The sequence below is a fragment of the Erpetoichthys calabaricus genome, chromosome 2 (genome assembly GCF_900747795.2).
Source record: "Erpetoichthys calabaricus chromosome 2, fErpCal1.3, whole genome shotgun sequence".
Classification (NCBI taxonomy): domain Eukaryota; kingdom Metazoa; phylum Chordata; class Cladistia; order Polypteriformes; family Polypteridae; genus Erpetoichthys; species Erpetoichthys calabaricus.
This window is the reverse complement of record NC_041395.2, coordinates 121,149,529-121,176,774: the sequence shown is the minus strand read 5'-3', so window position 1 is coordinate 121,176,774 and position 27,246 is coordinate 121,149,529. Positions and strand designations below refer to the sequence as shown.

The window sequence follows — 27,246 nt, the reverse complement described above, 5'->3', positions numbered from 1 at the left end:
ACGTACTATTTGTTGGTTTAAACAGTGGTATAATCAACAAAAGGAAGATAGATAAAAAGATATTGTCAGAGAAACTCAAAAGCTCAAGTTCACAAAGTCGCACAGTGCCCGAAATAAAAAAGTCGCCGTGAAAAGACGAGTTGTAGCCCACCGTCTGAGTGTCATATGAAAGCTTATTAGGGCACAGAGAAAAAAAATAGGCACACAGTGGGAAAAAAGCACGAAATGTCAACTTTAATTTCGAAATTTCCACTTTAATCACGTAGTTTATTTTGCCATTAAAGTAGAACATCATAAACTTCATCTTAAAATCGTTTATTTTACTAGTTTCTCAAATCCCATCGTAACTAAAGTAGCACATTAAATGCTTTGTTCTGTATTTGATCTTCTATGTGTGTGAATCACTATGTGCTTCCGTTCTTTCTCTTTCTCCAACAGGACACAGAATCCATTACATTCGTGATATTACAGCTCTCTGAATAATTAAAATACTGAGATGTATACGTGATATCTTTTTCATGATGATAGGAATGAAAGCATGTTATTAAACATGGGAACAAGGTGGCGCAGTGATTGTTCATATCTCGCGCAAGAGGCTTGCTGCGCCATGTGCGACCTTCGATGAAATAATTTAATACAGAAGTACTGTCTCTTTCAAACATACTAACCTCCAATTCCTGTTCTTACTTTTCTTTCTCCAAATACCCAATCGCCACACAATCAGCTCTGTAATAGACGTGAAGCCATCTGTAAGCTTAGAATGCCGATTCTTCAAAACTTTTAAAGAACATTGAAATATCTTCGTAGTACGTGTTTAATTATTCTATCCGTCTATCCTTCCAGTGTTGCGTCAGCACCAGCAAGAATACAGCGCAAGACAGGAGCAATCCGTGAACTAGCTAACGCTGCGGCACCGTGTCCTCACATGTTTAATTATTAACAACACAGATTATGTAAATGAAGTTAGTTTTATCTGTATACTATAAACAACATATTTTGCTCTATTTTATCTTGATATCGTCATCATACGCGCTTTATAAAGTGGCGCAGGTTGTGCAATATTATAACTGTAGTGCAAGTTTACAGTGAGGTAATTGTACGTATAAGTACAAACAGTTCTACAAGGAGCACTTGATTGAGTGCATTTATAGTTCTTGGAATGAAACTGTTTCTGAACCGCAAGATCCGTACAGGAAAGTCTCTGAAGCATTTTGCCATGGCTGACGCATGTGCTTGATGCTGTATCCCGATAATTCTCTTTTCCGATCAGCTGCTGCTGTGATTCCCCACTCAGATACAGTGATATAAATACTCCGAGTGGTGCAGTGAAAGTAATATGGAAAAAGATGATCCGCTGTGGCAACCCTTAACGGGAGCAGCTGAAAGAAGAAGATGCAGTGAGAGTTACAACGCTAAAGCAGTTATGGTATTTGGAATACTATGGCTATTCCCTGGACCATTATATTGCTGCAGCTTAATTACAATCAGATGCATTACACTAATAAACAATATGCAGTTAATTTCAGTGTATTTATAAAGCCGCATCAGGAATGTGGGTCTAAGAAAGAAAGGGTAACTACATAGGAACAGTAGCACTGCTTTGACGATGGGTGCCGCCAGTCTGCAAAACCAAGCGGAGAAATTGCGTACGCCAGGGTATGAAGTACCGTGGAAATGTGCGTGGCTTTACGCCAAGTTTAGGTTTTATACATCGCGATTTGAGCATGGAAACGTGCGTATGTAAAATTTCTGTGCGTACGCACCGTTTATACACGAGGCCCCAGGTCATACCGTTTTAACGTACCTGCAGCTGAACCAACACTTCACCGAGCTGCACACAGCACACTGAGCCCTGCAAAGGACTGGCATATCGTTAAGTGCGATTTACACGCAGCGCTGCTGGGATAACAACAACGCAGTCATTTTAACTTCAGTAAAAGAAATACTGCGTTATGTTACTCGTCACTGAAATAGATTACGGCAACCAGGAGATGGAAAAATCTGCTGCGCATTTGCCTCAGGAAATTAATCTTTGTGGGCGCCAGCACCGTTTATTAACTGTCTGCGGGATGCGTGTGTGTGAAGAAAGAAAAAACAAGCATGTCAGGCTACCAGAGGACAGTGCACATGCGCAGACTATGGAATCCTTAACTGTAAACTGCTTAAAAGACGCCTAGTTGTTTTGGTGTCTTGTCCCCTTAGGTTTTCTCTTCAGCATATAGAAGGCATGCTAAATTGGATTGAAGTCGTTAACTGGTGTGGCAATTCAAGAAGTTTCCCATTTTTTTTTAACTATAAATCTTCCATGTTGCTTTAGCAGTATGTTTTTTGGATCATTATCTTGTAGGATGAAGTGCTCTCCAGTGAGTTAGGAGGCATTTATTTGAACCTGAGATGTTTCTGCACACTCAAGAATTCATTTTGCCACCGTTGTCAGCAGTTGCATCATCCATGACGATGAGTGGCGGCTTTAACCGATAGTTTTATGCTTGCTTTTTAGCCTCATAATGGCTTCGTTGACTTTCACTGGCACAGCCCTTGTCCTTATGTCAAAAAAGGCAACTACAGCATCCAAAGCAAGTGTTGGTATCTGGACTAATGAAACACACTGGAGTAATCACAAATAAATGTGCTGCCAAATGTCACAACCATTATCGTGCTCTGAAATGGAGGGGACAATGTATAAAAAGTGTCATTTTTACAGTGTGACCGAACTGTACGCAAATACCCTTACAGTTGTGCTTGAAAGTTTGTGAACCCTTTAGAATTTTCTATATTTCTGCATAAATATGACCTGAAACATCATCAGATTTTCACTCAAGTCCTAACTAAAAGTAGATAAAGAGAAACCACTTAAAACAAATGAGACAAAAATATTATACTTGGTCATTTATTTATTAAGGAAAATGATCGAATATTACATATTTGTGAGTGGCAAAAGTATGTGAACCTCTAGGATTAGCAGTTAGATTGAAGGTGAAATTCGAGTCAGGTGTTTTCAATCAATGGGATGCCAATCAGGTGTGAGTGGGCACCCTGTGTTATTTAAAGAACAGGGATCTATCAAACTCTTCTCTTCACAACACGTTTGTGGAAGTGTATCATGGCATGAACAAAGGAGATTTCTCAGAAAAAGAGCTGTTGATGCTCATCACCCTGGAAAAGGTTACAAAACCATTTCTAAAGAGTTTGGACTCCACCAATCCACAATCAGACAAGATTGTGTACAAATGGAGGAAATTCAAGACCATTGTTATCCTCCCCAGGAATGGTCGACCAACAAAGATCACTCCAAGAGCAAGGCGTGTAATAGTCGGCGAGGTCACAAAGGACCCCAGGGTAACTTCTAAGCAACTGAAGGCCTCTCTCACATTGGCTAATGTTCATGTTCATGAGTCCACCATCAGGAGAACACTGAACAACAATGGTGGGCATGGCAGGTTTGCAAGGAGAAAGACACTGCTATCAAAAAAAAACAAAACATTGCTGCTCATCAGCAGTTTGCTCAAGATCACGTGGACAAACCAGAAGGCTATTGGAAGAATGTTTTGTGGATGGATGAGACCAAAATAGAACTTTTCATTTAAACTAAAAAGTTCCATGTTTGGAGAAAGGAAAACACTGCATTCCAGCACAAGAACCTTATCCCATCTGTGAAACATGGTGGTGGTAGTATCTTGGTTTGGGCCCGTTTTGCTGCATCTGGACCAGGATGGCTTGCCTTCATTGATGGAACAATGAATTCTGAATTATATCAGAGAATTCTAAAGGAAAATGTCAGGACATCTGTCCATGAACTGAATCTCAAGAGAAGGTGGGTCATGCAGCAAGACAACCCTAAGCACACATGTCATTCTACCAAAGAATGGTTAAAGAAGAATAAAGTTAATGTTTTGGAATAGCCAAGTCAAAGTCCTGACCTTAATCCAATCAAAATGATGTGGAAGGCCCTGAAGCAAGCAGTTAATGTGTGGAAACCCACCAACATCCCAGAGTTGAAGCTGTTCTGTACGAAGGAATGGGCTCAAATTCCTCCAAGCTAGTGTGCAGGACTGATCAACGGTTACCGGAAACGTTTAGTTGCAGTTACTGCTGCAAAGGGGGGTCACACCAAGTAGTGAAAGCAAAGGCTCACATACTTTTGCCACTCACAAATATGTAATATTCAATCATTTTCCTTAATAAATAAATGACCAAGTATAATATTTTTGTCTCATTTGTTTAACTGGTTTCTGTTTATCTACTTTTAGGACGAGTGAAAATCTGATGATGTTTTAGGTCATATTTATGCAGAAATATAGAAAATGCTAAAGGGTTCACAAACTTTCAAGCACAACTGTAAGTGAAAGTCTGTAATGTGCACCATAATCATGTCCGATTCTTTTTTTTTTGCAATTTTAAACTGTGGAGCAGATGGGGAAATAAAGGAAAAATATGTCTTTGTCCAAACATAGTGGGCACTGTGCATATATATTATAGCAGGGTGTGGGAGTTTGGAAAAACTGCTATAAAATTGCATAATGAATGCAGGCTCAAGTTAAAACTGATCTTAAAAAGGACACTAATTTACCAATGTCTAACGGCACATTGAAGTAAGGTTTAGTGTCTGATCAAATATTCATTTGTATATTTTCAAAGCCTCCTAAATGTTATTTTTACTTCTGTGATTTCTAGGACAGTAAACGTGGAACATTCATATTGTTTATGATGTAAAAGGGGGGGGGGGGGATTTGGAGAGGGAGGGAAGCTTCCATATTTGTGGGCTGTGTAATGTAGTGTTGTTCTGCAGCCCACCAAAAGTAGTTTACAACAAAATGAGCACAACCAAGAAGAGGTGGGGGGAGAAATCAAAACTTTAACAAATGATAATAAACTAAAGCAACTAGGGAATTATACAGTAATCCCTCCTCCATCGCGGGGTTTGCGTTCCAGACCCCCCCACCCCCCGCGAAAGGTGAAAATCCACGAAGTAGATGTTTATATGGTTATTTTTATATTATCATGCTTGGGTCACAGATTTGCGCAGAAACACAGGAACATTATTCAAACACTGCAAACAAACATTTGTCTCTTTTTCAAAAGTTTAAACTGTGCTCCATGACAAGACAGAGATGACAGTTCTGTCTCACAATTAAAAGAATGCAAACATATCTTCCTCTTCAAAGGAGTGCGCGTCAGAGAGAGAGAGAGAGAGGAAAAAAAGCAAACAGTCAAAAATCAATACGGCTGTTTGGCTTTTAAGTATGCGAAGCACCGCTGGACAAAGTACTGTAGCTGCAAGGAAGGGAGCAAGCATTTTTCAGCATTTGTTAGAGGAGCGTCGGTATCCTCTAGGCCAGTGTGTGAACAGCCCCCCTGCTCACACCACCTCCTGTCAGGAGCAGAGAATGTCAGAGAGAGAGAGAGAGAGAGGGGAAAGCAAACAATCAAAAAATCTATACGTGTTGTTTGATCTTTTAAGTATGCGAAGCACCATGCGGGAAGCATATCGCTTGCAAAGCGGCCACATGTAAGCCTAGCAAAGAAGGGAGCGGAGTGAAGGTAATCTTTCAGCGTTTTTTGAGGAGCAGCCGTGTCCTCTAGGTGTGCGAACAGCCCCCGTGCTCACAATATATTTGAGGAGTTTTATTTAATACATAATACGCGCTGTGGTTGGGTAGCTTCTCAGCCATCTGCCAATAGCGTCCCTTGTATGAAATCAACTGGGCAAACCAACTGAGGAAGCATGTACCAGAAATTAAAAAGACCCATTGTCCGCAGAAATCCGCAAACCAGCAAAAAATCTGCAATATATATTTAAATATGCTTACATATAAAATCCGCGATGGAGTGAAGCCGTGAAAGTCGGGATTACTGAACTAATTTGTTTAAACAATAGTCCTTTATTGGTAACTTAATGTGCAAGTTTGGTTGTTAAAATGTATATTCTTTATTATATAGTACACCTTGATTTACAAAACAATGCAATAAAAAGTAGCAATAATCTATGTACATAAATGACATCAAAAAAACATTAAGTCATCATTGTAACAAGTAAAAATAGGACTCGCAATGTGAAGCATAATCTTTGAAGCCCCCACGACTTTTCAGAAGACTTTATCTTACAGCTGGAATATCTTGCAGGTCTCTTGCAGCAATAACTTTTGGATTTATTCCAACATTCTTTGTTGTGTTGTGCGTCTTGTAGATACCAATAAGTCTGTCAGCAATCTCAAACATGTTGTTGCGCAATGATATAATGATGAATTGAGCATTTTTAGTTTGTTCCTATAAAGACAAAAGTAAACAATGAGTTCATTTCTGCAGTATGTTTATGAATTTGAATATTAAAAATCACTGGATTATTGTTAGAAAAACTAGGCGAGTAATAAATTGTCAGCACCTGATAAATAACCTGTGCAGAAAAAATGTTAATTATATACCATCATAATCGATAACCAATCTGAAAATGTTTACATAAACAATGTATGCAAAAGAAAATAGAATAGCTGCAAAATGTTTTGCTTAAACAGGGACTATAGTTCATTTTTAATTAGTGTGGAGGTACTGTACATATAGTTGTATGTACAATACCCTTAAAAATGTTGAGATCTGTTATCTTGTAAAAACACAAACTAATGTCCAAACACAAAAGTATTGGTTTCCATCACATCTTTTGTGCTAGTTAACAGAGGTAGATTTCTCAACAAATAATCCAGTTATGTGGTCATGTAAACCCTTAATCAGGTTAAGGATTTTGTACTTTGTGCATGTCCATTGCACTCTGTCAGCCTGCGCATGAATTTGCTTTTCAGAGACTTTCAGCAGCCACAGGTAGAAGTGTCCACAAAATACCATTTCCAGAGGCAAATGTTTGGCAGATAGATTATTTCAGCAAGGAGAAGGAATAATGCGGTCTCAATATTTCAGAAATCACTAAATTTATGAGCTGAACATACAGAGCTAAATATAACAACACAATCTCAAGAGCAGCTGGGTAACAACTTAAAAGTAATATTCATTTAGCTGTCCGATTACTTTTGAAAGTAATGAGTAACCTCACACAACTTACTGAAATAAAAATAACCATTATTTTTAGGCACACGTACCAGGTTCATTATGGCTCAACTGCACAGCCAAGCAAAAGAGTGTGCTATGAGCAATCTAGTAACAGAAACCACTAAATAAAGCATCAATTTGACTAACTACACGTTTATAAAACCCAAGTATCACAGTTGTCACGCTTGTTTTCTGATTCATGGTGTGCATGTAAAATGCACTGCATGAGCTTTGGCAAATCTGCACAAATAGGTCCTGTGATGGACTTGAAGTCCCATCTCGGGCTGGTTTCTTCTTTGCTATTAACTATAAAAGTGTGTGCCTAAGCTCTAAGCAGTGGACGTCAAACACTACCAGAGACACGTAACCAATTGTTATATGTTGCATATTTATATATTTTTTGTCTGCAACTGGCTACATTAATTTGTCTGGCTCATAAATGCTAGAAGAGAAATATGCATCCCCTTACCTATCCATTTGTAGGCTAACTAGGTGACTCCGAGTGACAGACATTCTTTACAAGGGAAACTACTCAGGAATTTATTTTAAACTAATAAACTTGCGGATGTGGTCCATCTCCAACTTCAGTCACCCATAATTCAATGTTAGTTGACATCAAGGTTATTAGAATTAATGAAAATATTCAAAGCTGAAAATATTAATACAATTTTTTTTTGTAAACTGAAATAAAATAATTAAAACCAAAATGAAAAACTAAAACTAAACTATTAAAGTAGCTGAAAAGACTAAGTTAAATAAAATAAATTTACCCAAAAAACTATTTTGTTTTTGTAACAACCGGACTTATGCAAGGGCTATCCTGGACTGCAGAATTAATCAAATTTAATTCTTAAAAATAAGAATTTCATATTTAGTTTTTGAATAAAATATTCCTGCCATTGTATCTTTAACCTTGATAACTTTTAACTCTAAAACAGAAAGTCATTCACCACAAACTGCCCGCATATCCAATAAATAGCAGCTGGTCACGGAGGGCGGTTATTGACACAGCATTTGTGGTTACAGAGCAAGCTGAATATGTTTGACAAAGAAAGCGATTTACTGTGTGATAACAGTGACAGTTCTTCAGGAGCCGCTAGTGACTGCATGATAGATTCTGGTTCAAGTATTAGTGAAGCATACCAAGGTGATGGTTTTGCTTTGAATATGTTCAGAAACTCTGAGACTTAAGAGAAAAGTATTAGATACAAATAATCCCTTACAGAATTTCAGTCTGTTCAAAAATGATGGCATGTTATCTGTAATTCTGACTGAGCCAAAAGTACAGTATGTACACAGCAATTAATACAGCAGCACACACTAAGCTAAATTCTAGGCTGCATGAGTCTGATGTCTGTTATGATGATTTGCCGTATTTCTTGGTGCTTCTTCTATATCAAGATGCAATTCAAAAACATCAGGTTGGAATGTGAGGTTCAACAAAACCTTTACAGTATGGATAGAAAAACCATGAGTAACATTTCAGTTTATATTCTCAGGTGTCTGCATTTTGTTGACAATTCACCTGCCACACAGTAGAGAAATCCTTTTTGTAAATAAAATGGCACTAATCGAGAAACTGACTAGGTCAACATTCAAGATCAGAATAATGTTGCTGAACAATCACTTTTGCTTTAAAAAGGTAGTTTAACAACAAAGTGATACAAACCTTTGTAAAATTCCCGAGTTGCCAATGAAACTAACTGAACTACAGGTAGGTAAGTGAAGAGAGTCTGCCAACTACTGACAAATTAAACCTAACAACATATTTTTGTGTTTATTAATTTATCCTTTTTTAGTTTTACATCCCAGCTCAAAATACCTGATATTGTGAAAATAATCCAGTGGCAAATTATGTAGCTCTGCCTCACACTCTCTCAAAATAGACTTGAAATATATTCTCTTACCATCAGCCATGTCATACACATCGCATATCTGTTTATGGAATGCTATTTCATTAGTTTCACTTTTATTTCAGAACTTCTGTAAAAACAATATTTGGAATCTTTCGTGTCCCGATATGCTGAATCTTTTAAATGAGGTCAGTGAGACGTGTTTAATGACTTTGCACCATAATTCAGGACAGGTTTCTCTGTTTGGAATTTCAGCACAGTCAAAGCGATCAACATCATCAGCAGTTAATTTTTTTGCAAAGTAACCAATAAATGCATTTGAGGTAAACTCAGTTTTTGAAATTCTCTGACTTAAACTTCAAAGCCTTACAGTATTTACATACTTCAGACACATCACCTATGTCCATAAACGATCTCTATTTGCCTTTTCGTTATTTCTCGGAGTAATAATTTCTTTGTTTGCGCTAATGCAATGTTTTTTTGACACTTGTTTTTTTCTGCTTATATATTCTGTATCTTGCTCTGCATGTGTTTCGCGCCTACATTTTTTTTTCTTTTTTCTGAGTCTTTTGAATTCCAGTTTTCATTATTTCTAACCTGCTGTGTGTGTGTTTGGCGTGATGTTTCACTTTGTTTCCTACTCTGTCTTTTATTTCTGACCTTGCTCTGTCCTGCTTTTTTTTCCCAGTGATACCTGGTCCGTTGTGATTAGTTTCCCTTTTTCGAGTAATAATTTCCATTTGTTTGCGCTACTGCGATCTTTTACTTTTTTTTTTTTTTTAAAATACTTTCTAATTTTCCTACTTTCACATTCTGTACCTTTCTCTGTATCGTGCCGTTTTTATTTTTTTTTTTGGTTGAGCCTTTCGAATTCCACCGCTTTCATAATCTCTAACCTGCTGTGCATGTGTATAACGCCAACGTTTATGAATGTCTTTATGAAGTTGTACTTTGTCTTTTAATTCTGAGCCCGATTGGACGTGCTTTGTTTCAATTCCACTTGTTACGGGCTGATAATTACTTTCCTTATTTTCTGAATTTGCACCTAGATTTTTTCTTTTTTGCTCTTTTTTCTCTCCAAAGCTTTTGAGTCTCTTTTCTCTGCGCTGCTTTCTTCTTTGCTTAGTCGTCGATGTTTCATTTATAACATTTGGTCCTTATATGCGCAGAGACCCTGGATCTGTGTGTGCTCAAATCCTTCACATGACTGAATGTTTTGCTGCCCGTTGTCTTATTTGATATTGGTTGTAAGTAGGGCGTTTCTTGCAAGAATCTCATGTTTTACGTCATCGCGAGATGGTCCTGGGTCAATCTCTTGGCACAATGTCTCATGTTTAAGGTCCCCGCGAGACGCTCCGTGGCCATTTCCTTTCATCTCGCGGGTCTTTCAAGTGTCTTCTGTGATCTTAACGTGAAGATCATGTCTCGACGCCCTAGTGTTTCTCTCCAGGATTTTTTTTTATAATTATATAAAAAATAGAAATGTCTTTGTGAAACTAAAACTAAAAGTACACAATGAAGGAAAACTAAAACTGAACTTCCGAGTAACAGAAATAATATAGAAATAAAAAGTAATATAAAAATTCAAAACTATAATAAACCTTGGTTGACATCTAAGAAAAATTAACTGCGTACGTAAATTTCATAGTCACAAATACATTAAGCACCGAATATTTTCAGGAATCTTTTTCAAAAGAGGCAGTACAAATTAATTTCTTACTTACATAAATATAAAAGGCAACAATTGAGACATTTTTGAAGTCCAAAGCTGCATCTATTTCATCCATGAAGTACAAAGGTGTTGGCTTAAAATGGTGAAGTGCAAAAACCAGAGCTAGCGAACTGAGTGTTTTCTCACCACCAGAAAGGTTAAATATCTTCTTCCAACTTTTTTTAGGCGGACGAACACTAAAACAACAACAAAATATAAAAAGATTTATATTAAAACATTTTTTTAAGAATTGTCTTAGCTGGGCTCTTTAGGCCAAGCTCATAAACACTTTTTTTCTATTTTTCAGCCTAACTGCAGATCAACAAGTGCACAATTGACCAGGAGCCATCAACCTGAGCTGGAAATATTCTACAATTCTCAGCAACCTGTAGAAGTGGACAGGAAACCTGATACTATTGGAGGTGCTGGTAGAATTGAACTTTTGCTTGTTACCTTATGAGCAAAAACAAACTTGCAATAATAGATAAATTAGACTACATACTAAATGATATGTTTCCCAGTTCACATATTGGACACCTCTCTCTGCACAGAGGCAAAGGACAATTTGCAATTAATTCTTCAAGATAATTTTAAAGACATAACTGGAAAGGTGGTAATCTCTAATATTCTACTGTCATCATGTATCAGGGCTGGAAAGACTGAAGATCAGAAGGTCTTAAAGTTTAGCACATGACTCACAGCTTGATTAAGGGGCATAATAACACAAGTTTACAAAGAAGCAGGGTGCCTTTTGGGACAGATGTAATTTACCCTAACAGTCCAAATTCACTTGAGTTACTGTACATTTGCCTGCTGAGTACATCTGGTTATGGCACTATATAAAATTTAGGAGAAAAAGATCATGCAGAAGGTGGAGATGGGCAGGTTTGGAGATTTCATCTGTGAAGTGAACCTCTTTCAGTAACAAAAACAGATTATTGAACTACAGCAGAAATACTTAAACTCACATAAATGAATCTTAGAGCAGTCCTCCATACATCTCCCTCTAGATCTTTCTATTTCAAGATCTAAGCCTTTGAACTCTCTTTTTCAGCTAATCCTACAGGTTTTCAATGGATTTTAGGCAGGGAATGTGATGGCCCTGGCAAAACCTTGATATTTTGTGTTGCAAATGATTTTTGTGTTGACTTTGAGGTCTGCTTCGGGTCACTGTTCTGCTGGAAGATCCAACCACAGCTGAATTCAAGCTTCCTTGCAGAGGCAGTTAAGATTTTGATTCAATATCTGTTGATATTTGGGAGTCCATGATACCATGCCTCCTAATAATCTGTCCAGGGCCCTTGGCAGAAAAACAGCCCGACAACACAGATCTTTTACTTTACTTCAATTAAAGGTTAGAGTTTTGTTACATTTTTTTCAATGACAGATCAAGAGGATAAACATTTTTCACAGCTCATTTTGCTTTTGTATAACCAATATATTTTAGGTAACCTTTGGGTTTGAAGCAAATTCTGTTTCTCCAACAGCTCAATTTTGTATGTAAGTAGGAACTTGCAATGAAAATTTCTGTTAGTCTGCAAAAACTAACATTTTTAGTACTTTACAGAATTTTTCAAACCCATTAAAATGATAGTAATGTTAATGTCAAAATACAAATAATTTAAACTAAAATAAACCATGAGAATATACCGTACGCTAACCTTATGCCTAAAACAATATACAGTAATACCTTATACAGTTGGAAAAGGCATAATGATAGTGCGACAGACCTGTAACTGATCATTGAACCCTCCGCACAAACATGCGATGCAGCCTTTGGAGAGGGATTGCTAAAAATGTCTACTCCCCTCCTATTAGCTTTACTCCCTGAGACGGCATGTCTGGGATGCATACTTGGGATGCTGAGAATTACAAGAAGCATGTTTCACTGCTCAGGTAAACAGCCGACAATATATTATCAAATCTCTGTAGCATCTTTGTCTCTTCCATTAAATATTTTGCAACTTCTTTATGAGCAAAAGTAGCTTACCAAAAAAAAAAAAAAAAGATTTATTCTGGATTCTCCTAATTTAACAAGAAATGCACAATAAAATTTTCAAGACAGAGTTGCATGCTGAGATTAGAACTAGTTGGGAATAGGGTAAGGTACACCTATGCAACTAGGTGGACTATAGACAGGGTGTGCAAGATCTGACGTGTAGCATGGGTTGTCTGTGGTTAGCAGCATTTTGTCAAAGAATATCATACGTTACATGCTGGAATAAGCTAAATAAATTCTTTTCTCCTTCACAGTTCAGAGAAAAGAAAGACTATTCAGGTAGCCTATATTACATTTTTGCCTTACTACATCACATTGTTAAAGGCATTCTATGTCAAGGTCAGCAGCCAACCAAACTGTAGGTTGGCTGAGTGAACCAATATGAGCATTCCAGACATTGAGAAGGCTCTTTAAATAACAGATGTATTATGATACCAGACAGAAAATCAGGAACACTGAAGATATTTTCCATGGTCTTCAATATGAAACAGGAACCAGCTTTTGCTTACTGTGATGGAAGTAAAACATTTCTAGTACAACATACTGGTAAATCAATGAGCACAGGTTAAAGAATACCAGAGAAGTAGTAAATCTGTTACTGTACAAGACAATCCAACAGCAGAGCAGCAGGGTCAAAACACTAATACCATATATTGTACCTAGAGTAATATATGCCAAAAACAGAGGAAAACCCACAATTTCTCTTTAAATTATGTCAGGGTTTTCTTCAAATAAGATTGTTTTTAAACACATTCAGATTATATTCAGATAGATAGATAGATAGATGATAGATAGATACCATCCTGTGCATTTCTCTCTTGCAGCACAAGAACATCCCTTGTTGACAACTCTTTTGATCATCTCCCAATTAAAGCATAAATTATAAGAAGATTCATTTTCCCTGTGCAGTCACTTTTCTGTCCAGCTCGTACAATATTCTCTCCATCTTCCCTATTTAAAGGTAGTCTTCTTAAAAATTACTGTTTACCTCTTTTACACAGTGCAACCAGTAAACAGTCTTCTGCCTCACATCAAATGCAATTTAACCCATCTTAAACTTTTATGAACCCAGCCACCCACACACAAAATCACACTTGTATTGCTCTAATTTAAACAATCCACCTTAACTTAGATTGTATACATTATCAGAATTTTTTTTAAAGATGAGGCACACAATGCACTTAAGAAAAGTATAAACACAGTAAAAGGTTAGAATACAAAGAACCTTTAACTAAATTAGGTAATGTTACAAGTAGGCCTGGGAAAGTTACTGCATTATTTTTGTGATTAATGTAGCCTGTTTAACGTATTAAAAAATACTGTCACATCCAGGGCCGACAATGAAGCAAAGTCCTTAGGCTGTGCTTTGGTCAGGGTAGCACTTTCGTGTAATTGTTTTTTTTTTTTCAACATTATGAAACAATAATTCAAAAAAGGCAAGTGTGTACCTAAAGAATTACATACACATTCAGTACTGTTTTTAAGAATTTTATGAAATAAAATTTTCATTAAAAAAGGTTTAAAATTTCATACTACATGAATCACAATGATACGCCATATGTCAATACATAGCACTGGTGTTCCAATTTATAGAAATGTTTTTTCATGATATATACATACTGACATAGGTGCAGGGGAGTGGGAGGAAATAGGTTTAAGCAGTCCTGGTGCAATGGTAGAGAAAAAGTTACAAAAGGTAAAAATTTCGTGTGTTTTTTCCCCATTTCATGTCTCTGTAAGATGAAATCAATGTCATCTCACATAAATGGCAAATAAGTTATCTTTGCATGGCACTAAAACCAAAACAAGTCTCTAGAACCTCTGTATTTAACTCGCCAGTCTGCTATCCAGCTTAAAGTGCTGACTGCCATAATATAAATGACAAAATTTTACGAAATAGTTAAGAAGTATAATGATTATCCCCACCCTTAATTAAACTTTACAGTCTCTTATGAAAAGAACACAACATAACCATTCAAATAATGCACAGTGTCGGTTTTTAAGCGATATAGCAGGTACGGAGACCGTGTTTTTTTTTTTACCTTGCCAGGAGCAAAGGTGTAGGCAGTGTAGGGTTTTCCAACATTTTTTATGCGGTGGCACACATTTTGTAACCCAAAAAATCTAAGGGCCCATCGCGATTCTACCAACAATAAAAGCACTAAATCTCTTAGGCATGATAAACTATACAAAAGGACAAGACAGGGGACGTCTTGGAGCAAATTGCCATATACTCTGCGAAAGTCTCTGGTGAACACGTACCCAAGCAGATGGACAATTCCCCAAGGTCTGGACCCAGGGGCAACTACACTTATTTCCATGGCAAATGACGTACATAAAAACACATCTGACATATTGGTTCTCAGATGATGCCACACAATGCAGAACACGTCAGCAAAGCAATGCCTTGACAAGAGTCTAGACTTCATATGGCATGAGGCAAATTATTTTTTCCATTAAACTTAAATAAAATTAGATACAACTATAAAATTGCATGCTTGAAAGGTTGTGGAGCAGTGTAAACATTCAGTCCATATACAGAAACAAAGAATGTGGCAAATGGCATTCTGTACAGGTTACAGGCGAAGTAATACTTAAGCTATACAATATACTTAGGCCAAATATAGAAAACTGTGTGTAGATTTGGTCTGACAAAATAGCAGTTCTTGAAACAAAGAACAGCTCTACTATACTTCCAAGTATAATGGGAATAGACGAGCTGAAAAGCTTTCACGTCTTTCACTCTTTGCTCAAACAAAGGAGAATGAGTTGACATGGTAGAGGTGGTTAAAATTATAAGGAGAAATAACAGCAGTAGCAATAAATTTTACAATTTTAGAAAACTGTAGATAAATCAAAGAAGCGGTATTTCTGACAGGCTATATTTTGAAGACAGCCAGATTTAAAGCACAGTCAAACAGGAAGTGATTAGCTACAATGATCTGAACACACTGTTCTCCTGAAGATATTTTACTTTTTAAAAATGAATTATTATTTAAACATAATAAAATCAGCAATATAAGTACAAAAACCTTGAAAAATGACTAGCAATTCACCTGAACATAATTCCTTCTGAAAATGGGTCTAGGCTGTCCACCAATTCCAGTTCTGCATCACCCCCAAGAGTTAGCATTTGGTAATTTTCCTTTAATTTATTAGTGATTATATTGAAGCCTGCCATAAACTCATTAAGTCTCCGTTTTCTCAAATCTTCATAAGCCCTTCGAAAATTGTCACGTTCATTTGTAATTTCATCAAGTTCAGCAACACGCTGCAAATACAATTCTTCCTAAAATAAAATGGATAATTGTTACAAAAGGCATGCCAAGAAGAAAATCTAATTTTAAAGATGTTTATGCGTACGTTTGGGATACAGCCCACATTTAAACATTCAAAGTTAACACTTTTTAAGAAACATAACAAGGATTAATATCTCTGTGCATAAAACTGCTGCCACACAGATTCAGTATCCAGTGCTTTAATCCTACTTCTGGTTATTGTGCATGATGAGTATGCATGTTCTACAACACATACAAATACATCAATGATTTATTAAGTGAAAGGTCGACACTGGGTCCAGTGAGAGAGCATGGGGTGTGAGAAAGACCAGAACAGAGTAGAACTCAGGATCTGCTTTGCACCCAGTGCTGAGGCACTCGCTTCTTTCCTCCCATGAGTAGTAACTGGATTGTGTTTGAGAATATACCCTAACTGGCCACTATTAGGTACACCGTGCTAGCACCTGGTTGGACCCCCTTTTGCCTTCAGAAATGCCATAATTCTTCGTGATAGATTCGACAATGTGCTGGAAACATTCCTCAGGGAATTTTGGTCCATATTCACATAATAGCATCACACAGTTGCTGCAGATTTGTAGGGTGCATACCTATGATGTGAATCTCCTGTTCCACCACATTCCAAATGTGCTCTATTGGATTGAGATCTGGTGACTGTGGAGGACATTTATGTAAAGTGAACTCCTGTTCAAGAAAGCAGTTTGAGATGATCTGAGCTTTGTAACATGGCATGTATTCCTGCTGGAAGTAGCCATCAAAAGATGGGTACACTGGGGTCATAAAGAGATGGACATAGTCAGCAAAAATACTCAAGTAGGCTGTGGCATTTAAACAATGCTCAGTTGGAAGTAAGGGGCCCAAACTGTGCAAAGAAAACATCCCCTACAACATTACACCATCACCAACACCTGCCTGAACCCTTGATAAATGGCAAGATGGATCCATGCTGTGATGTTGCAGACACCAAATTCCGACCCTAGCACCAGAATGTTGCAGCAAAAATAGAGACTCATTAGACCAGGTAATGTTTTTCTCCAATCTTCTATTGTCCAGTTTTGGTGAGCCCGTGCTTTGACTGGGCAATTCTAGCAGCTTTATTTTCTTTCTCTGAAACCAATTGAGAGCTTCCTTGGCTGTGTTTAGGATCATTGTCTTGCTGAAATGTCCACACTCGTTTCATCTTCAGCATCCTGGAATATGGCAGCAGATTCTTATCAAGAATGTCCTGGTACATTTCTCCATTCATCCTTCCTTCAATTATATGAAGTCTGCCAGTACCATATGCTGAAAAACAGCCCCACACCATGATGATGTGCAGTGCCATTTCTCCTCCAAAATATGGGGAGTGCAATGACATCTGAAGAGTTTACTTTTGGTCTCATATGACCAAATTAAATTCTCCCAGTATTTCACTGGCTTGTCCAAATGTTTGCAGCAAATTTTAAACTAGCTTCAACATGCTTTTTCTTCAGCAGTGGAGTCATGTGTGGTGAGCATGCGTAGAGGCCATGGCAGTTGATTGCATTATTTTTATTTTTTTTAAACAATTGTACCTGCTAATTCCACAATTTTCTGAAGCTCTTGGCGAGTGGTCCTTGGCTCTTGGACCACTCTGATTTTTCTTTTGACTCCTCTGTCAGAAATCTTGGTGAGGAGCACCTGGTCATGGCCAGTTTATGGTGAAATGATGTTCTTTCCACTTCTGGATTATGGCCCCAACGGTGGTCACTGGAACATTCGGAAGTTTAGAAATCTTGGTGACATTGGTTGCAGACGTATGTTTTGCAACAATAAGATAGTTAAGGTCTTGAGAGAGCTCTTTGCTTTTACTCATCTTGAGATGCTTCTTGTGTGACATCTTGGTAATGATAAACCTTTTTATAGGCCATCAATTAGGACTAAACCAGCTGATATTAATTTGCACTAATAGGGGGCAGGATTGCTTTCTAAATACTGACAGATTTCAGCTGGTTTCTTGGCTTTCTATGCCTTTTTGCACCTCCTTTTCTTCATATATTCATTACTTTTTACCTGTGTCATTCCACTTTTTTAAGCACAACTTAATTTATGGACTTGTTTGTTTTGATTTCTTTGTATGTGTGGATTACTTGGGTTGTTACTGATATCTGGTGAAAATTTCATGTCAATAGCCCCATTACAAATATAAAAACGTTGACTTGTTCAATATTAATTTTCCCCGCTATATATACACCACACATTTTGCTAAAGTATTCAACCTCATGACCAGTATCCTATGTTTACTGAACTAACAAATCCTGTAATTAGTGTATTTATATGAGCTTCAACAACTTGATTGTTCATGTAAAACCTGACTTATAAAATGCTATTACAAAATTCAGGTTATTGACCTCTGAAAAACCTGATAAAAAAAATGCAAAAAAACTTACCTTTTTTTTATATTCTGCAATAGCACCTAGGTTTGGTTTCATTTCCAAGCACTTTGATTCGAGAAGTACAATCTGATTATTTATGGCAACAGGATCATTAGTAGCCTCAAGCTCCTCCTGTGTCATAACGTTAAGTTCTTCAAGAGGCTTGCCATCGATTATATGAAGAGATATCTTGGACATCTATGTGAAATATCAGATTACAAAACAATGTGTGTGTTTTGGATTTTTATCTTAACAAAAACACACATACATACATACATACATACACACACACACACACACACACATATATATATATATATATATATATATACACACACACACACACATATACATACATACACATACACACACACACACAGTGGGGCAAAAAAGTATTTAGTCAGCCATCAATTGTGCAAGTTCTCCCACTTAAAAAGATGAGAGAGGGCTGTAATTTTCATCATAGGTATACCTCAACTATGAGAGACAAAATGAGAAAGAAAAAATCCAGAAAATCACATTGTCTGATTTTTTAAGAATTTATTTGCTAATTATGGTGGAAAAAAGTATTTGGTCAATAACAAAAGTTCATCTCAATACTTTGTTATATACCCTTTGTTGGCAATGACAGAGGTCAAACGTTTTCTGTAAGTCTTCACAAGGTTTTCACACACTGTTGCTGGTATTTTGGCCCATTCCTCCATGCAGATCTCCTATAGAGCAGTGATGTTTTGGGGCTGTCACTGGGCAACACAGACTTTCAACTCCCTCCAAAGATTTTCTATGGGATTGAGATCTGGAGACTGGCTAGACCACTCCAGGACCTTGAAATGCTTCTTATGAAGCCACTCCTTCGTTACCCGGGCGGTGTGTTTGGGATCATTGTCATGCTGAAAAGACCCAGCCACGTTTCATCTTCAATGCCCTTGCTGATGGAAGGTGGTTTTCACTCAAAATCTGACGATACATGGCCCCATTCATTCTTTCCTTTACACGGATCAGTCGTCCTGCTTCCTTTGCAGAAAAACAGCCCCAAAGCATGATGCTTCCAACCCCATTCTTTACAGTAGGTATGGCGCTCTTTGGATGCAACTCCGCATTCTCTCTCCTCCAAACACGACAAGTAGATTTTTTTCATCTGACCATATGACATTCTCCCAATCCTCTTCTGGATCATCCAAATGCTCTCTAGCAAACTTCAGACGGGCCTGCACATGTACTGGCTTAAGCAGGGGGGACACGTCTGGCACTGCAGGATTTCAGTCCCTGGCGGCGTAGTGTGTTACTGATGGTAGCCTTTGTTACTTTGGTCCCAGCTCTCTGCAGGTCATTCACTTGGTCCCCCCGTGTGGTTCTGGGATTTTTGCTCACCGTTCTTGTGATCATTTTGACTCCACGGGGTGAGGTCTTGCATGGAGCCCCAGATCGAGGGAGATTATCAGTGGTCTTGTATGTCTTCCATTTTCTAATAATTGCTCCCACAGTTGATTTCTTCACACCAAGCTGCTTACCTATTGCAGATTCAGTCTTCCCAGCCTGGTGCAGGTCTACAATTTTGTTTCTGGTGTCCTTTGACAGCTCTTTGGTCTTGATCATAGTGGAGTTTGGAGTGTGACTGTTTGAGGTTGTGGACAGGTGTCTTTTATATTGATAACGAGTTCATACAGGTGCCATTAATACAGATAACGAGTGGAGGACAGAGGAGCCTCTTACAGAAGAAGTTACAGGTCTGTGAGAGCCAGAAATCTTGCTTGTTTGTAGGTGACCCAATACTTATTTTGCAAATAAATTCTTAAAAAATCAGACGATGTGATTTTCTGGATTTTTTTTTCTCATTTTGTCTCTCATAGTTGAGGTATACACCTATGATGAAAATTACAGGCCTCTCTCATCTTTTTAAGTGGGAGAACTTGCACAATTGGAGGCTGACTAAATACTTTTTTTTGCCCCACTGTACATATACACATACATACATATATTCACTCACCTCTTTCTGCCAATGTTTTATTTTTGTTTGATGCTCTGCAATACGACTTTCAATTTGCTCAATTTTTAGTCGGATATTCAAAGCTTCTTTCTGAAGTGCATGCTCTGCATCTTGCAACGATTTAATGTCCTGAAGTGCAGCTTTATGTTCTTCCTGTATTACAGGCAATTCAGCCTAAAAAATTTAAAACATAACTTCAGAGTCTTGATCACATTAAACTAACAAACTAAAACAATTAGATTAAATTACAGAGTGTACATACCATAAGAGAAGCCAATAATAAAAAAAAAATCTGCAAATTTTCTCAAACTAATGCGGCAATAGCAATAATTCAAATCTGTTAAGTTGGAAACACTGGGACAAATGGTTTCCTAATGATTAACATGCAGGACTTGCTGTTCTAGTTAATAAATAAACTGCAACGTAATTCTTCAGTTGTGATCCTTGGGTTACATAGGCTGAATGTTATACAGTATAAGTTAATCAGTGAACTGATGCAAGTATCTCTTTAGAGTGATTTAAAAATGCGTTTTTTTGGCTAAATGTTCCAATATCTGAAACCCACATGTAATAATAAATTTAAAACTTTAAAATGTATCATTTCTATGTTTTACAATACCATTATGAAATGCACACTACACTGTACAAATAAACATGAGAAATCTAGCTCATTGCATAGGCATACGCACTGAATAAGCAATCCAGTGTTAACCTACTATAGAAAATCTAAAACTTTCAGATTTTTTTATTTCACCAGTCTATACTAATGATAGGTTTATGTTATTGAATCAATGTATAACAATTAACAACCCTTTTAATGGACAGCGTACTTCAAGTAATGCACTTCAGGACAAACTTATTAAACTGGCTTTTAAAACGGAAAACAAAAATTAATGTGAACTATTGCATTTGTAGTGCCCAAACACTGTTGACATGGTCAACCAGAACATCCTTCTTGCCACCTTCTCTGACCTTGGCATCATTGGGACTGCTCTCTGATGGTCCAAGTCCTACATCTCGGGAAGATCCTATAGCATTGTCCTGGTGAGAAGAGTTGTCAGGGGTGCACCAGACATGCACAGGTCTACCCCAAGTATCTGTGCTTGGTCCTCTACTTTTCTCTCTGTACACCACCTCCCTGGGCTCCATCATCCAATCCCATGGGTTCTCTTATCAGTGTTGTATGAATATTACACAGCTGTACCTGTTGTTCCCCCCAGAGGATGGGAGGGTGACAGATAAGCAGCCATCTTTTTTCTGAAGACATTTCTATTTTTTCTCCAGTTATGTCAAGCCTGAAGCATGTTTCAGTTAATTCCATAAATGTTTGATAGGTTTCAAATTAGGGAAGGCCACTTCAGAATAGTCCAATATTTTGTTCATAACCAATCTTTGATGCTTGTTTTGGGGTCATTATCTTAATGGAGAACACATGATGTGTGACTGAGACGGAGCTTTCCGACATTGGGCAGTATCTTTTCCTGCAAAAAGTCTCGATAGTCTTAACATTTTATTGTTCTCTACGCAGACACAAGGCATCCTGTGCCAGAGGCAGCAAAGCAGACCCAAAACATAACTGAGCCTCCTCCATGTTCACAGTAGGTATGATGTTCTTTTCTTTGAAAGCTTAATTTTTTCATCTGTAGACAAAAAGCTGATGTGATTTGTCAAAAAGCTACAGTTATGTCTACCAGAAACACTGCTGCTTGTCATTATGCTTTTTAGCAAGTTCCAGTCCAGATTTGTATTTTTTTTTTCTTTCAACAGTGGAATGCTCACGGGTCTTCTTCCATTGAGCCTACTGTTGGTCAAAAAGTAATGGATATCCTTGGAGTTTAGCTGCATTGCTCTAGAAGTTGTCCTTGGCTTTTTATCGACCATTTTCACTATCCTTCTTCCTATTCTGGGGTTGATTTTCCTCTTGCGGCCACATCCAAGGAGGTTGCTACAATCCCATAGACATTTAACTTAACACTTGCAACTGTTATCACAGGAACATCAAGGTGTTTGGAGATGGTCCTATAGACTTTTCCTTTAACATGCTTGTCTATAATTTTCTTTGATTTCCTCACACAACTCTTTCCTTTGATTGCTCTAGTCCATGCTCAGTCTGGGACACACGATGATACTAAACAGCAGAGTAACTGCTTTTACTCCATTTAAATAGGCTGAATGACAAATTCCATGATTGGAGTGTGATACCAATTTAAAAAAAAAAAAAAAAATCACTCTAATGCAATCATGTATGATCTTTTGTGTGTCCAAGCCATTTTAGAATATAAAATTTGCTTGACTCAACATATCAATGACGTGAAGGTATACATCATGGGACAATTGGTTTTTAATGAATCACTTTTTAGGAGGCATACAGCATATTCTCGGTGAGCTGTAAGCGTATTGACAAATTTTTCCACTGTCTGTTTAAATACAAACATGCTTTCTGTAAATATCTTTTAAAAAATTACTTAGAATTATTAAAAAAAAACTGAACTGGAGTTAAAGGAAAAGGGCATAAAACAAGCCCTTTTGACAAATACACCAAATAATCATACATTTTTTCACAAGTCTCTATTAATGACATGTCAAATAATAACAAATAATTGTCTCACAATTAATAAACCATTTCTAAAAAAGCATAGAGGACAAAAGGTAGCACAGTGGCGCAGTGCGGCCACTTCACAAATCCTGCACCCTTATGTCAAACCTCACACTCTGTTGTCTGGTGGACTTTGCACATTTTCCCTTGTGTGCTGAAGTTTTTCTCCAGGTACTAAGATTTTCCTACCACATCGTAAAGGATAAATGTGTTAAGACTGACAGGAAATTCAAAGTTTGATCCCTGTATGAGAGTGAGAAGACCCTATAATGGACTGTTACACAGTTTAGAATAGTATGCTGCCTTACTAGGATTATGCAGCTTTAACCAGTATTTTAAAAACTATTCAGTGCATCCGGAAAGTATTCACAATTCACAGCCTTTGCTCAATACTTTGTCGATGCACCTTTGGCAGCAATTACAGCCTCAAGTCTTTTTGAATATGATGCCACAAGCTTGGCACACCTATCCTTGGCCAGTTTTGCCCATTTCTCTTTGCAGCACCTCTCAAGCTCCATCAGGTTGGATGGGAAGCGTCGGTGCACAGCCATTTTAAGATCTCTCCATAGATCGGATTCAAGTCTGGGCTCTGGCTGGGCCACTCAAGGACATTCACAGAGTTGTCCTGAAGCCACTCCTTTGATATCTTGGCTGTGTGCTTTGGGTTGTTGTCCCGCTGAAAGATGAACCGTCGCCCCAGTCTGAGGTCAAGAGTGCTCTGGAGCAGGTTTTCATCCAGGATGTCTCTGTACATTGCTGCAGTCATCTTTCCCTTAATCCTGACTAGTCTCCCAGTCCCTGCCGCTGAAAAACATCCCCACAGCATGATGCTTCACTGTAGGTATGGTATTGGCCTGGTGATGAGTGGTGCCTGGTTTCCTCCAAACGTGACGCCTGGCATTCACACCAAAGAGTTCAATCTTTGTCTCATCAGACCAGAGAATTTTCTTTCTCATGGTCTGAGAGTCCTTTAGGTGTCTTTTGGCAAACTCCAGGCGGGCTTCCATGTGCCTTTTACTAAGGAGTGGCTTCCTTCTGGCCACTCTACCATACAGGCCCGATTGGTGGATTGCTGTAGAGATGGTTGTCCTTCTGGAATGTTCTCCTCTCTCCACAGAGGACCTCTGACAGAGTGACCATCAGGTTCTTGGTCACCTCCCTGACTAAGGCCCTTCTTCCCCGATCGCTCAGTTTAGATGGCCGGCCAGCTCTAGGAAGAGTCCTGGTTGTTTCGAACTTCTTACACTTACGGATGATGGAGGCTACTGTGCTCATTGGGACCTTCAAAGAAGCAGAAATTTTTCTGTAACCTTCCCCAGATTTGTGCCTCAAGACAATCCTGTCTCGGAGGTCTACAGACAATTCCTTTGACTTCATGCTTGGTTTGTGCTCTGACATGAACTGTCAACTGTGGGACCTTATATAGACAGGTGTTTGCCTTTCCAAATCACGTCCAATCAACTGAATTTACCACAGGTGGACTCCAATTAAGCTGCAGAAACATCTCAAGGATGATCAGGGGAAACAGGATGCACCCGAGCTCAATTTTGAGCTTCATGGCAAAGGCTATGAATATTTATGTACATGTGCTTTCTCAATTTTTTTTATTTTTAATAAATTTGGAAAAACCTCACGTAAACTTTTTTTCACTTTGTCATTATGGAGTGTTGTGTGTAGAATTCGGAGGAAAAAAATGAATTTAATCCATTTTGGAATAAGGCTGTAACATAAAATATGGAAAAAAGTGATGCGCTGTGAATACTTTCTGGATGCACTGTAAACAATTGTACTCTTATAATAAAAGTACAATTTAAACCAAGGTTGTAACAAAGTATGCAAGCCACATTCAAGCAGAACATCTAAAACTGCTGCCTAGTGCAAGTAGTATATTTTGCTTTCAGACCTTCAAAATGTGTAATATTCAATCAAATGAAAAACAAAACTGACTAACGTTCTGGTGTTATCTACCTTTAAGTCATAAACCAGGGGTCTCCAAACTTTTTTCCCCTGAGAGCTACTATTACAAAATGAAAATGGCTGAGAGCTACTCATGTTTTCTAACGTTATTTTCTCATAGCTTATTTCAACGCAAACAAACTGAATAAGCTTGTTTTGCCTGATCATTTACAAAATGTTGGTGTCCACAACTCACGTGTTGCATTAAAACATCACGGAAAATATTTAGTTTACCTGCAAGTGCATTTTGTATGTCTGTATGCATTTTCTAGTGTATCTTACACTATTGAATTAAACCATGAATGCTGCCAAAACAAAACAATGTAATTACAAATACACAGATATGATTTACTCATTTGTCATTTTGTTACAGGTCACTCTTTCACTTCACAAGAGTATTCACATGTCCAGTTGCATGTGTGATGTGTTTTTTAGTTAGTGAGATGACTGGCACTGCATGGAGTCAACAAGAGAAGTGTATGGTGGAGTGTAGCCAATTAGGATGACTCTTATGGATTCATTTAAATGTTCATCTGTCAGTCTTGTTCTGAACTTTGATTTAATGACATTCATGTCAGAAAAGGCAGACTCACAGAGGTATGTAGACCCAAACAAAGCAGACATTTTCAGAGCTGCTTGGTGAAGATTCTTATAGTTATCTGGCTCTACTAAGCTCCAGAAATGCTGAGAATGCTGTTGAGACTTTAACTGCACATTATTTTGAAGGTTTACCAATATATAATATATAAAATCCAATGTCTCTCTGTCTGCCTGTCCACTTTTCACGAAACAACTACTTAACGGATTTAGATCAGGTTTTTTTTCTATAATTTGCTTGAACATTCCGGTTGATTTTGCGACTTCTCTCATTTCGCTATGTATCATAGTTAACTTGCGGTGCCAATTTATTTGCGCGAATCCGGTGAAACACGCAGCGGGCCGAGGGGAGGGAGGGGGGCCTTCCTCACTCGCTCGCCTGCTTTGGGGCATGTTCCTTAACTCCGCTTAGCTAGTGAACGAGAGAAAAACTGAATTCAACTTTGTTTGCTATATAAAATAAAGTGTTACTTGATGATTTTGAGTCCGGATATTCTCTTAAGTGTATGCCACATTGAAAAGATAGATTGCAATTCAGATTGTGGATCGTGATTTTGTGTTGAAAGGATCGTGATATGATTTTTTTGGAATGATCGCCCACCCCTAATTTGACTAATCAAGTTTACAAATTTATGTAGGATTCATTAACCCTTTGGCAAGCTACATGGAAAAGGGGTTGCGAGCTACCGGTAGCTCGCGAGCGACATGTTGGAGACTCCTGTCAAACTGACTGGCTGCAAACAAATATAATAAAAAAAACAAAACAAAAAAAAAAACCTCTGAATTAACTGTAACCGAAAATTTTGTAACAAAAACACAAGTTCCGTATTTTAATTGGAACTTAATTTTGAGTTACCCTGAAGTAATTATTTTTGATGTGACCATCCCTACTCCCTACACCACGGGTGTCGAACTCCAGGCCTGGAAGGCCGCAGTGGCTGCAGGTTTTCATTCTAACCATCTTCTTCATTAGTGACCAGTTTTTAATGCTAATTAACTTCTTTTGCTTTAGTTTTAACTAACTTGACTCAGGCCCTTAGTTGTGTCTTTTTTTTAATTAGCAGCCAAACAATAATGAGACAACGAGCTGCCAATGACCAGCTCACCTGTGCCCGTTCACACAGTATCTGAAAATAAAGAAAAGTGAAGGTCTTGGTAAGTTTGATCTCTCAGGTCACCAAAACATTTTGATGAACAGAAAATCAACAGTTTTGGAAATGTCTGCTGTGGCAGAATGAGAGCAACAGGCCACAAAATTAAATAACGGACTAAATTAACAGCAAGAATCAGCTTCTCATTAATAAGATTGGTTGGAGTGAAATTGGTTTGAGTTTGAAATCCCAGTTTAGCTGCTCATCTGTTGGCTCGTTTCATGTCTCATTTCTATTTGGCTGCCATTTCATGAAGAAACAAATCAATTCAGAGGATTGAATCCTTAAAAACAGGGCTATTAAAATGAAGGGAAAAGGAGTTAATTAGCAGTGAAAACTGGTCACTGATTAGGAAAAGGGTCAGAATGAAAACCTGCAGCCACTGCGGCCCTCCAAGCCTGGAGTTTGACACCCCTGCCCTACACAATACATTGCAAAATAAAAAGTTATTTTAGCTGCTCACAAATTATTAAAACTACTACATAAAATCTATTTTAACAATGGTCACTTAGTGGTTTATTACATAATGCACAAACTTATCATGCATGTTTACTTCTCTAAAACTTTCTCATAGTAGTGGGCATGATTTATAAATCGTACTCATTTACACTTAAATTTTTGCATAGAATACTGGAAAAGAAAATAGTTTAAATAAAAAAAAAAAACCAC

At 37.8% G+C, this 27,246-nt stretch overlaps 1 protein-coding gene across 1 annotated transcript in view; it reads right to left on the bottom strand.

Annotated features, from left to right (window-relative positions):
• Window positions 1–5,859: 5,859 nt before the first annotated feature.
• The window catches only part of smc4 (structural maintenance of chromosomes 4), a 56,921-nt gene continuing 35,534 nt past the window's right edge, over window positions 5,860–27,246 (bottom strand). Inside the window, exons 20-24 of the mRNA XM_028794454.2 lie at window positions 20,278–20,451; window positions 18,306–18,488; window positions 15,658–15,890; window positions 10,616–10,799; window positions 5,860–6,267 (exon numbers count right to left, since the gene is read on the bottom strand). Coding sequence (XP_028650287.1) covers window positions 6,097–6,267; window positions 10,616–10,799; window positions 15,658–15,890; window positions 18,306–18,488; window positions 20,278–20,451 — 945 coding nt within the window. The 3' untranslated portion in view covers window positions 5,860–6,096. The remainder of the gene's footprint in view (window positions 6,268–10,615; window positions 10,800–15,657; window positions 15,891–18,305; window positions 18,489–20,277; window positions 20,452–27,246) is intronic.